The sequence below is a fragment of the Pan troglodytes genome, chromosome 7 (genome assembly GCF_028858775.2).
Source record: "Pan troglodytes isolate AG18354 chromosome 7, NHGRI_mPanTro3-v2.0_pri, whole genome shotgun sequence".
Classification (NCBI taxonomy): domain Eukaryota; kingdom Metazoa; phylum Chordata; class Mammalia; order Primates; family Hominidae; genus Pan; species Pan troglodytes.
The window spans coordinates 21560403-21573256 of record NC_072405.2 but is presented as its reverse complement, the minus strand read 5'-3'; the positions used below and the strand labels follow the sequence as shown (position 1 = coordinate 21573256).

General features: G+C 35.4%; 1 protein-coding gene across 5 annotated transcripts in view; it reads left to right on the top strand.

Moving 5' to 3' along the window:
• DLC1 (DLC1 Rho GTPase activating protein) overlaps positions 1 to 12854 on the top strand; it is a 527396-nt gene that overhangs the window by 293961 nt on the left and 220581 nt on the right. For all 5 annotated transcript variants that reach the window (XM_016959113.4, XM_016959114.3, XM_016959112.4 and 2 more), the window contains exon 5: positions 10087 to 10120. In XM_016959113.4, coding sequence (XP_016814602.1) covers positions 10087 to 10120 — 34 coding nt within the window. The remainder of the gene's footprint in view (positions 1 to 10086; positions 10121 to 12854) is intronic.

Below are 12854 nucleotides of genomic sequence, written 5' to 3'. Positions count from 1 at the left end.
GATAGAAAGGAAAGCTGGGTGAGGGGGATGGGCAGCAAATGGAAATTAACAAACAAAATACGGGGACTTAGGTCATCAATGGAATAGAAGAAATTGAGTTGGGCTCCTGTGACTTAAGGAGAGAGGTCACAGAATAGTTACCATGTTATCAAGCGCAGGCAATTGAAAGGCCCCAACATCAAGTTCATCTCTAAATTAACCTGTCTTTCTGACACCACAGAGCAGACTCCTCTTACATTTTATAGATAGATTCAGACATGTACCTCAGAGGTGCCAACAAGGACATCTCTTCTGCCCAAGCATTTGTCCTCAAAGAGCAGAATGTTTATAGACATCTCAATGTTAACACAATTTACCACTTTGAAAGCACCAAATGTTTGGCTATTATTTGATTATCATCCTGATTCCAAAAACCTCTTGTGAAATTTTTGATCAGTTTCTTTTTATTATTAACATTTATGTATATATGTATGTATGTGGAGACAGGGTCTCACCATCTTGTTCATGCTGGTCTCGAACGCCTGGGCTCAAGGGATCCTTCTGCCTCAGCCTCCCAAAGCGCTGGGATTCCAGGCATGAGCTACTGCACCAGGCCATTCATCAGGTTCTGTTAGTCTTCAGTGTCATAAACTTCTTCCTTAGTTCCCAATCACTTACAGTAGATTTCTGCACACCCTCAGACCTGAAGTGATGAGTTTCATTAGAGTTGCAGAACATTAGAATACCTTTACTTTCAGCCAAAATAAAACCTATATTTTACTGATCCTGGTATCATGGTGTACATTTTAGGTTAGACCACGCATAATATATATCAAATTTGTGGGTGGTTACCACTACAAAGAATATCTCCCTGTAATAAAAATGTTTCTGGGCTCCAGCCAAGAGCCCACTTTATGAAGTCATATTTGATAAGGATAAATTCCAGTTCAGTGAACAAGATTACGGTTTGTCATAAAGAGATTTATGTATATCATTTAAGTAGTTTTAATCCGTATTCTTTTTGTGGTTCTGATCTAATGGTTTATGTTTTGAGCTTCTACCAGAAGCCTGGATCTACCAAAAGTTTTTAAGTTGGATGTTATGAAATGGTGAGAATATCAGCAAATGTTTAGTAATACAGATGAACATGCAGGCATTGAATTATTAAAATGAAACTAAGCTTATATTTGAATATAATTGGTAGTAATTAACCTGACCAAGATGGATATGAGTAAATGCTTTATCTCTCAGCTTTCTAAGAGACTAAGTGAAAATACACAAAACAAATAGAATGACAATATATGTTGTTTTGTTTCTTAGCTAGATATTATATGCTATTCTGTTAAACTGTAAACCAATATGTTACCTCTATTTTTATCCAAGACTATTGAACAATATTACATGTATATTACACATATATTTATAATATATGTATATTATATATATACATATTATATTCTGATTAAATGTGAATATACATATATAATATGTATAACATATGTATATTATAAATATATGTGTAATATATGTATGTCTATATATTATATGTATAATTATATGAATATATTTCAATAATTTATGAAATTTCAGTAAGTGATAAATCTTGTGAAGAGTTCTGATTAAATGCGAATGGTGGTCCCAGGGATCTCCTACAATTCAGAAGTCACCCAAAGGTCACATGACTGCAGAATATAAACGTTCTACATTTTCTGGTACAGGGATCACTTCCACTTATGCCCTCAGGTCCTGCTGCTCCAAGACGTACAGAAATGGGAGTCTGCTCCTCTGTTTGGAGACCCAAGTAGAATATCATCACTGGCTTACCTAAAAGGACAAAGAATAGGCCCACCTAGTAATAGCTAGTTTTGGGTGACAAACCTCAAATTAAAGGTGAGGAAGAAGGATTATATCCTCCACACTGAGCTTTATAAAACTTAGGGAAAATAAGAAAAAAAACAAAACCGGTTTTCAAAATCTCACAGACAATAATTTAAAATTGTTCAAAATAAATAAAGGAGAAATAAACATGTGGAAACAAGTTAATCGGACTGGAGGAAGAGGAGGACTCAGAGACAGACAACCTATACTTGTTTTGCATTGTTTCCGAATAAATACATACAGTAGTTGCTTTTTAATCTCATATTAACAAATACCACAGTAGGAATAGTTCACAATCATGGAGCTGTGTGATAATCCCTTCCCATGCAGCAATTTCCTTTGACCCTCACAAATAGCCCCAGGATGTAGATACTATATCTACCCCTATCTCACTGAGCTCAGAGAGTTCTAGAAAAGTGCCAAAAATCATCACGCCAATTAGTGGCAGTAAGAAACCTTGTACGTGTTCATATTCACCTCTAATTTTTTGTTTCAGTCTTCAGTGTGGATTCACAATTAGATTACTTCTTTTCACAGCATGCCTTCAATTTCTTTTCTGCAATTACTGCACTTAGCAAAAGACTGTGTAGGTAGTGAGTACTTTGCTTGAGTCTTGATTAACTACACCTAGGCACACGAGGATGAGGTTCATCCTCGTGTTCAGAGCACATTAGTACAGAATGAGCATACTAGGAAGAAGAAAGAGAATCACTAAAGCATTTTAAGGAAAACAGTGCTGTAAGTGAAAATCTTCAGCAGGGACGTTGCCTTAGTAATGCCCAGGAAATCCTGTGAGAAGGAGCATTTCACACCAGCAAAAAGCTACCATTCAGACTTCATGGACAAAATGAATCATTATGAGGAGTGTAACATCGAAGGGGAGATAAATTGCTAGTTGACATCATCCAACAAAAAGAAGGATAAACAGCCATTTTGAGTCAATTGCTCTCTGAATAAGTTAATTATCTTGAGTATCATCTTCACTGGAAATCAGCCTACATGTCTACATTACTCCTTAATTGTGAACTTTCATAGATCAGACTTAAAAAACAAAAACTACTATGAATAGTCAGTATTTCTAAGTGGCTACCACAGGCAAATCATCATACAGAACAATAAAATAATAATTCTGAAGAATTTGCAAATTTAAGGAGATATATATAATATAGAGACAATGAATATATTAATATGCAGTACTTAAATATATTCACTAATTTTAATAGGTATTTTTTCTATTAGCAATGTTCAATTGGAATAAACTTTAATAGTAACATAGAGAAAGACATGATTTATTAAATTCTGAAAAGAATTTATAAGATGAAAATATATCTGAAGGATATGACACGAATAAGTCATCAATTGTAAATTTCTTAGAGATACAGAATATTACCATTAAAAATTCAATAAAGACAGAGAAGAGTTAAGTTAATGTGGCCCAGTCATGGGGCTCTTTCTGTTTATCTAGCTTGCTAAAGAAATTATTTTTAAAAAAACTTAGAATAATGATTAGAATTTATTTTAGACCATATTTCCAAATGAAAGTGGCCTCAACCAGAGCTTTGTCAACCTGAAATTCAACATTTAGGTATCTCAAGACAGCATGGAGTAAAATATTCTGCAGGATTTGTTGAAGACAGAGTCACCAGCTTTAAATACAGTAAATGTCAGTGTTTTGAGAAGGAAAAGAAAAAATTTTCAAGGTCAGAATCCCAACTTTCATTCTTATTTAGGGGAGGGTCAACTCATCTCTGCTAAAGATAAACTACAGACATACCTGTGAGCAGCACCAAAATATCTCTTAAGAATTAACTTTGCCTTTGTTCAAATGTTCAAACAATTTAAGCTGAGACCCCAAATTTCTGCACCATATAGTATAAATAAAGCTATAATTTCAGTCTACAAAAACTGAAAGACAGTTGTTAAAGTCAGTGATTTAAAGGGGGGAATAAATCTCAATATTGCTGATAACTTTTATTAAATAAGATGTGTCCTTTTTTGGAGATAAGGATACACAGCATGAATGACGTTTCTCAGATAATTGTGTGTGCATTTATTAATATTTCACTTTGGTTATAGATATTTGTTCCTTGAAGGCAATCCTTACACCAGCACATCATCTCTTTTTTCTGAAACTGAATTTCCATTGTCTTCTATGATCTGGTTGAGAAACTAAGTTAAATTGGAATCATGAACACCAGGAGGGATGAAGCCATGATGACCTTTGGCTTCGTCAGTCTTATGAAGAATGGTACAGTACACAGCGTTATAAAGCCACATTCTAGCCTAGTTTCCATCTGGCCACAAAAAGCCCTGTAGTATTGGGCAAGTCACTTAACCTGTCTAGGTCTCAATGTCCTCATAGGCAAAATGACAGAGAAAGAGCTAAATGAGTATTTTGCAAAATATACTACATACAGTACTAATGGTATATCAGCTGATACTGGGGTAAACATTCTGAATTTTTATAATTATGTATCCTAGTGTGTATTATGAGTAATACAACCCACAAATCAAACCCATAAATGTATGCATTTCTATTATTTAGAACAAGTAAAAAACAGAAAATGTATTTAAATTTGATTTTACTAAATTATTAAGTAAATAATTTATAGATGATACATGTATATAGTAAAAATTCTGAAGGTGGTATTTGAAGAACTGAAGATTGGGAAACACAAATGAATTATCTCTAAATCCCTCTCCATCAAGAAAAGACTATATTTTTAATGAAAGAATGATGACTGTCAAAGCTAGAGAATTACTTTGTAAACCAAAATAGATGATATCAGATTGCCAATCAGACACAGCTTTTCAATAAAATCCTTTGTTCAAATGAAAGCAGACTGAAATCATTGACTGGCTAACAATATTGCAGAATGGCATGATTTCAAAAGACTCTTTAAATGAAGAAGAGATGAAAACAAACTCATTTTCCCATGTACCTTCTTTCCTTTCATGCTGTCTTTCATGTCTTCCCAAAAAATGTGAATCCCAAAACCCTTCCTGTTGCCCATGTGCCCACAATGGGCTCTTGTGGTCTCATCTGAGACAGAGGCTGTTCCATCACTGAAGGATATTTTCTTGCAATTTCTAAGGACAGAATTACTTATTTTGGAATTTCTCTGCAATTTTTTTTTTTTTGTGGAACAAATTTTTGTGGGAAGAAAAGTGAATGTTTTAAAGGGAAAGGAGTAAATTACTCTGTCACTGATTTTTCTCCGAATTAAGCCACTTTTTAAAAGGCAAATAAAGAAAATTTCTGTAGACTTAAATAGTACTCCAAACACTGCTGTGTGAACATCTTGAATATTTGAAATCATGTAAAAGAAAGCTCTGACTATAAAAAGAGAAAGCACAAAATAGGTAGTGCTCTGTTTGTGTACTGCAGGACAAAAAAATAAATTTGCTTCATGGAACATAGGAGAACTTACATAGAATCATAGCTGCCAGTTGTTTGAAGAGATTGGCCTATAAGGTCCTTCTTAATGTTAGTATTCTATGTTCCTGATTCTAAAGAACTAAGAGGAAAATATTTCATACAAGTGAGGAAAGTGGCATAATAAAAATAACATATTAAAGAAAATTAATAGAAATATTTCATTTCTAAAATAGAAAAACTTATTCCTAAAATCAAAGAAAATAGAAAAAAAGCATATTCCTAAAATCATCAGGAAGAAATTGGTTCAGTTAGAATGTTTCCATTGACAAGACATTCAGATTGTCAATTGTCATGGATTCAGATATGATCTCTATTATTTATGATGCTATTTACGTTAGCAGCTTCTGTGCGGTTGGTGTGAGTTCCTAAAAGGTGTCCATTTGAGGTTCTCCTGGAAGTGCAGAAAGCCATTTCTGCATCAGACCAAAAGAATCAACATATGTTTAGAACATTTCCATGTGGCATGTCAAAATTAGCATTTCCCCAACCATCTTTCACATCCAAAAACACAAACAGGCATGCACACAGTCTAAGCTCCCACATACAGCTTTAAAAGGTCTCATTAGAAGAAAGCAAATTGTTTCCTTCTCTTTTGCTAAAAAAGCTTTCTTAAAGAGCTTTTTAAAAATTCGATTGTATTAATAAAACACCTTAATTGGCCAACTTCAATGAAAATCTTTACATGTGGAGAACTATTAAAGGGTCTCAACATAGGGGGTCGGAGTGGTTGGGAGCCATAGAAAAGGTTGCTATCTTATTATTTAAATATCCTAGAGAAGAAAAACAAAAGACTATGGATGATTTTTCTCCCCTTTCATTTGGAAGTCATTTGTAGACTTTCCTTTGTTCCACTGAGAAATAAGAGAAAAAAATATATAAGTTACAGCGAACCCGTATGGCCAGCAGGAAAATCCTGTTTAATTGCTTTATTGCAAGAAATGTTAAATCACTTCCTGAGGACGCAGTTCAAATGAAACATATGGCAACTATTAGCAAAAGCCCCTAATGAATTCAAAAATATGCCTTTTATTGGAGCTTTCTCATAAGCATCAATTATACATGTTACTTAAATTGTATATACAAATAGGCATTTGGTGTTTTAGTTCCAAAAATGTTGATGAACACCTACTCTGTACCATACTATACAGTCAGCTTGTGTGAAATGTTATTTCTGAGCCCAGAAATAGATATGACATGATGGGACCTCAGGACATGGACCCAAATCTATCCAGGTCCCTTCTCAGAAACCCAGGATGAGAAGAATCCCCCAATGAATGCCTCCTGCCCAAGGGTTTCATGCCCAAGAAAACCATTCCATTTCTACTTGGATAGTTCTGATGATCTATATTCTTCGTACTCTTTTTAATGCCACACCAGTGATGTGACTAATCATCCGTGTTCAGCATCCATTCTTTGCCTTTTTTGTAACTTCTTTGATTACATTGTGAATTCCACAAAGAAGAAACCTTTGCTAAGAGTTTTTTTATCTAGGATAATGTGAGGCATGTAATTAAGAATTAACAATCCGCTTTAACTAACTGTAGAGCAAGCGTCAGCATTTTTCAATTGTTTCTAATGCCATTCATCTCTGGAAAATTTCAGAAATTTAACAATTTAATATATTTATTCATAAACAACTTTCTAGAGAGACAATTCTCCCTCAAATTCAAAGATAAATCATTGGAGGAATATCCACCTGTTATCACTATGTGGTTTTACTCTTAAAAAGAAGTTATAAAATTCTAGGAATACTACACTTTGACTATCCTTTCTCTACATTGTAATATGGTCTTTGAAGTTATGTAATGGAAGTGAGTTTTGGTAGCTTAAAAATCATGCAGAGTGTGGTGAGATTCTAAAGTCATTGGCATTGGCTACATGAAATATGGACATTGGCCATAAGGAGGCTAAAATGTATTTTTGCTTGATACCCCAACTCACTGATTATCATTTTTATTAAATATTTAATTACACATGCATGGTTATATACTTTTGAAATCAAATAAAATATAGAAAAGGCTTGTTTTTTTCACTGGTCAACTTGTGATTTGGGGCAAAGCTTTCAACTAGACTTAAATGTGTTTGCCATGAAAAGAAAGGGCTTCTTTAGACAGTGTCTAAATGTCTCATACAAAATATTCCTATACAGGTATTTTGTGTTCTAAGTAAATGTCTTATCATAAGACCAATCCAAACTTTTTTCCTCCTTCATTTCAAAATAAGTCTGTTTAGTGTGGCTCAGAGGCCAGCATGCCTGTGTTGTGCCTTGCTTCCGTTAGTGACAGCATGACCTCACAAAAGTTACTTTACCTTCCAGGATTTTACAGGGTGTTCTAAAGATGTGGTGAATTTCTGCAGTCAAAAGCTTAAAACTGGGTCGTACACAAACTAAGCACCCAGTAAGCACTAGCTATTTTTATCCTGAGGAACTTTCTCCAGGAACATTCTTTAATTACCTGTCACCAACTTTTCCAGTCTTGTTGATAAAAGAAAGGTTTCTGTTTTATTTTTCTGTTCGTTCACTTTTCACAAAAGAGAGAATGTATTTTAAAACCCCCAATCAGGGGTAAATTTAGGGGCTAGACTAAACATTTAATACATAGTTTGGATTTAATTCTATTTTTAAATATGTTTTAAGAGACACATAGAAAGTAAACAAACATTACCAAAATTGTAGGATCACTTGTAAAAGAAGGAAATTGCTTTCATCTAGTATTCAATCAGAAAAGTTCTTGAAGAAGAAGAAAAGTCAGATGACTTCTTAATAAATGAAAGAATGCCCAGGAAATGCTGGCAGCCTATGCCATTTGTTGGAAGCCCTGATCTCTGGGCCTGATCCCCCAAGCTGCCATTTAATCTATATGTCAGCATCTTTGGAAGCATGCAGAGACACGGTTCACACCCAGAGAACAGTGCTGAACAACTAAATGTAGATTGAGATTGAGTCAAAATATGCTTTCAGTATAAATTAATCTTGCCAAAGTAACTCCCCCATCTCTACCTTTTTTTTTTTTTTTTTTTTTTGTGACAGAGTCTCGCTCTGTCACCCTGGATGGACTGCAATGGTGTGGTCTCGGCTCACTGCAACCTCTATCTCCCGGGTTCAAGAGGTTCTCCTGCCTCAGCCTCCTGAGTAGCTGGGATTACAGGCACCTGCCACTATGCCCGGCTAATTTTTGTATTTTCAGTAGAGGCGGGGTTTCACCATGCTAGTCAGGCTGGTCTCGATCTCCTGACCTCAGGCGATCCACCCGCCTCGGCCTCCCAAAGTGCTGGGTTTACAGGGGTGAGCAACCGTGCCCAGCCTCTACTTTTTATCCGTAAGGAAATCTTTACCTTAGCTGAATAATTGCATCAATCACCAAATCCCCTAAATCCCAACGGTGAAGATCTCAGCAGTAACCAATATTTCACAAGGATATAGACGTCTTGATATTTGCTATTTCTCGAAATGAAGATTGATGCTCTTTTCTTGGGCTGATCCACAACAGAGGTGCACTTGGGCCTCTCTCTCTCCCACACACACACACAAACACACACACACACGAATACCCATGTGAGTGTGCTTTTCTTACTTCAACTCTGAGGATGTTGTACCTGAAGAAATGAAGAAATATCACCTTTGGATCTATCCTGTGGTCAGTGATTATGGGGTGGAAGGCATCAAATCCCAACGGGTCAGTTAATACAACCTCATCTATATTTTATATGTGAGTAACTGAGATAAATGAGAACCAGAAAGTCAACTTGCTTCATTTGTTTAGTGGTATCCACAAACAGTAGAACTAGACAGTTAAGCTTTAAGTTCTTGGAAAGATCTCATTCTGAACCCTATTTTTAAAAATCATAATAGTGATAAATGCTGGGGATTGAGCTTCTAAATCTTTCACATCAGTCAACTAACCCACTGGACCAAGGCCCATTTTAATAAACAGTAGGAGTGGCTTTTCCCTGAAGATCTGGTACGCTTTATAGAGGCTGCTTCCTTTAGTTCTTTCAGCAATCCTCTGAAGTAGATGTGATTATCTAGATGCGATTAATAAAGAAGGAACCTGAGCCTTGAGAGGTAAGATACCTCACTTGTGTGCACAGAAAAAATAAGCAACAGGGAAGAGATTTGAAATGCCCAGAAACTAACGAATTTGCTTCTCTCTCCCAAAAATAGGACCAGAAAATTTTAACTACAAAAATTCTACCCCAATTCAAAGTGTTTTTAGATTCATTTATTGCCAATGTTGTTTGTTTGTTTGTTTGGGATGGGGTCTGACGGTGTTGCCCAGGCTGGAGTCTGTAGCACGATCATAGCTCACTGCAGCTTTGATCTCCCTGGGCTCAGGTGATTCTCCTACCTCAGCCTTCCAAGGAGCTGGGACTACAGGTGCATGCCACCATGCCCAGCCAATTTTTGTATTTTTTGTAGAGATGGGGTTTCACCATGTTGTCCTGGCTGGTCTCAAACTCCTGGGCTCAACGATCCGCCTGTCTCTGCCTCCCAAAGTTCTGGGATTACAGGTGTGAACCACCACGCCCAGCCTATTGCCAGTGTTAAAGATAATATGGATGTGCATTCATTTGAGTCTGTCTTCAGACAACAAAATAATTAGAAGATGATTTACAGTTATCAAAGACAGATCTAGTGATTTTACTGATAGTTCCAAAATGCTAATTTTTCTATTGGCAGTCTCTATTTAATTTTTGCGTCATTAATTATACTTCGTTTTATTTCTAATGATGCTTTCTGATGTTTCTTCCTAATAATACCACAATTTTTGTGTCTTTTTTTTTTTCAGGCTATTCCAGGTATTTCAGAGAAGGAAAAGGCTGGTAAGTTGACATTTTGGTTCTGTTTTCTCGCCAATCTATTTTAGAATAAATTTCACCTTAAAATAGGCATTTTATTAAATATATAAAATGTATACATCTCATGAATATCTTGGAAAATGTTGTTTAAATTCTGTAAAAGAAATTTGTTTTGTTCAATATGTAAGAAAAATATACGTGGTTTTCTGACATAATGACATTGTGTTAGAATAAGATATGTGTTTCTTGGGGTCTTCCTTGTAACTGCAACCACAATTTTTTTTTCTTTTTTTTTTTTGTTTTGTTTTGTTTTGTTTTTTATTATACTTTAAGTTTTAGGGTACATGTGCACAATGTGCAGGTTAGTTACATATGTATACATGTGCCATGCTGGTGCGCTGCACCCACTAACTCGTCATCTAGCATTAGGTATATCTCCCAATGCTATCCCTCCCCCCTCCCCCCTCCCCACCACAGTCCCCAGAGTGTGATATTCCCCTTCCTGTGTCCATGTGATCTCATTGTTCAATTTTTTCTTAAGTAAAGAATTAGATGTTGATCAATGTTCTGGGGAATGAATTTGGAAATTAGTTGTTAATAATTACCAAGGTTTATTTTTACTCTTAATGACTTAGTAGCCACAGAAAAAGATGTAATTGATGCTTAAAGCTGATGCTATACTATCAAAAATATAGTGATGAAGCAATGTGAATAATTCTATTGAAGAAAAAAATTATAGTATTTTTCTGTGTTCTGTGCTTTAATTATAATTATTTAACAGTATTATGGGAAATGGACAAGGACTGATGAGAAATGAAAATATGAAAAATTAGACTTGGATTGGTAGATCTATGTGTTTTTAAAAAATCATACTGTCTTATGTGTTCTGTGTAATAAAAACAAAAACAGATTAAAGGTATATTATCTAACTTGAAGTACATCACTTAGTTTGTAGACATTTGTGATTTTTAAGAGCTATATTAAAAGTTTATAGTCTCACCTTAGAGAAAATATTAAAATTTCAAGTGCCTTTACACTAAAGCATTAGAGTTTGTCTGGCGGGGGTGTTTGCTGTCTATGTCAGTGACCTTATTTTTGCTGCTAGATAGTTTTTACACAGAATTTTCCTAGTTTGTGTCCTTCTGTGAACTAAACTTTTCTCTCATGTTTAGGCTGTATCTTGTTTCTTCATTTTAATAATGTTGAAAAGTATCTCTTCAGAATAGAAGGAAAATATTGAACTGGCATCATATGTCAGCTCAAGAGAAAAATCACACAACATAACAATGTACTAATATCATAAGGATTAATATCAGGTTGGTGGTTTTGGCCATTACTTTCAATGGCCAAACTGCAATTATTTTTGCATCAATATATTTACCATATATTGAATGGATTTAAAGTTTTAAATCTCCAGTATCTTACATAGCTGTCCCCATAATTCACTGCAATTTAAACAAAGTATATAACAGAACAAAGTTGTCATCCTATTCCAGAATGTCAGCAAGTTTTTTCACACCCCAAGAAGAAAATGAGGATGTGAGTTGTTGGCTGGTCAGGAGGGGAAAGAAGGAATGGAAATGCTGTGGCTGGCGGAGATAGGAAGGCAGAGAGTTCTCTTTCTCCTCTTCCAGTTAAATGGCTTAAGTTTGACGGGGAGAAACACTTCATTCTGTCAAGCTTCTCAAATATTTTGAAAATATTTTTATTTTTAATATTTTTTTTTGAGATGGAGTCTCACTCTGTTGCCCAGGCTGGAGCACAGTGGTGTGATCTTGGCTCACTGCAACCTCTACCTCCCAGATTCAAGCCATTCTCCTGCCTCGGCCTCCTGAGTAGCTGGGATTACATGCCTGCGCCACCACACCCGGCTAACTTTCGTATTTTTAGTAGAGATGGGGTTTTGCCATGTTGGCCAGGCTGGTCTCAAATTCCTGAGCTCAGGTGATCCGCCCGCCTCGGCCTCCCAAAGTGCTGGGATTACAGGTGTGAGCACCTGGCATGAAAATATTTTTAAAACAAAGAACTAATTAGAGAACATAAATATAATGTAACCACTACCTTTTTGTCATAATCCTGGAAATTTTCCCCCTTAAGAACAACAATTTTTTTAATGAAATCAACTGTCCCTCCTTACATAATCTTTCTGAGTCATTTCTATGTGGCTGAGGCACACATAAAAGAATCGAGAGATTAAATTTTCCGAGGTTCCATAAGATGACATATATGATCTCCACAGGCCCCAGGATGCCCCATCTCAGATACCTAGCAACTCAGGATGGACTGATTTGAGCAAAATCTGACTTCTGCTCTTTATGAAAATATTAGAATGATTGGAATTTACTCCAGAATGAATTTCTATTTAGATTTCTGGAGGATATGCTGATATATTTAGGAGAAAATGTAATTTCGTTTGATCATTTAAGAAATAAAGGATTTTTTTTCAAGGCAGCGAATTTACCTGTCAAGACAAACGCTCGTGTCTGAATATTTTATGAATCATGGTAACAAATATGACAATTCCAAAGAGAATGTGATTTATTTCAAAAGTTTTAAGTACCATAACAGTCTAAGCAATCTAATTCTTGTATTTCTAAACTTTATTATTTGAAACATTAAAAATATTTTGAGTGTTCTATATACAAATATAAATCTTGTTTCTTTCATGTCTTTATGAATCTCTGTTTGTAAGCTTCCACTAGACAGAGGAATGGCCATGAAGGCAGGAGACCCACTCAATCTTCTCGGGGTTAATTGA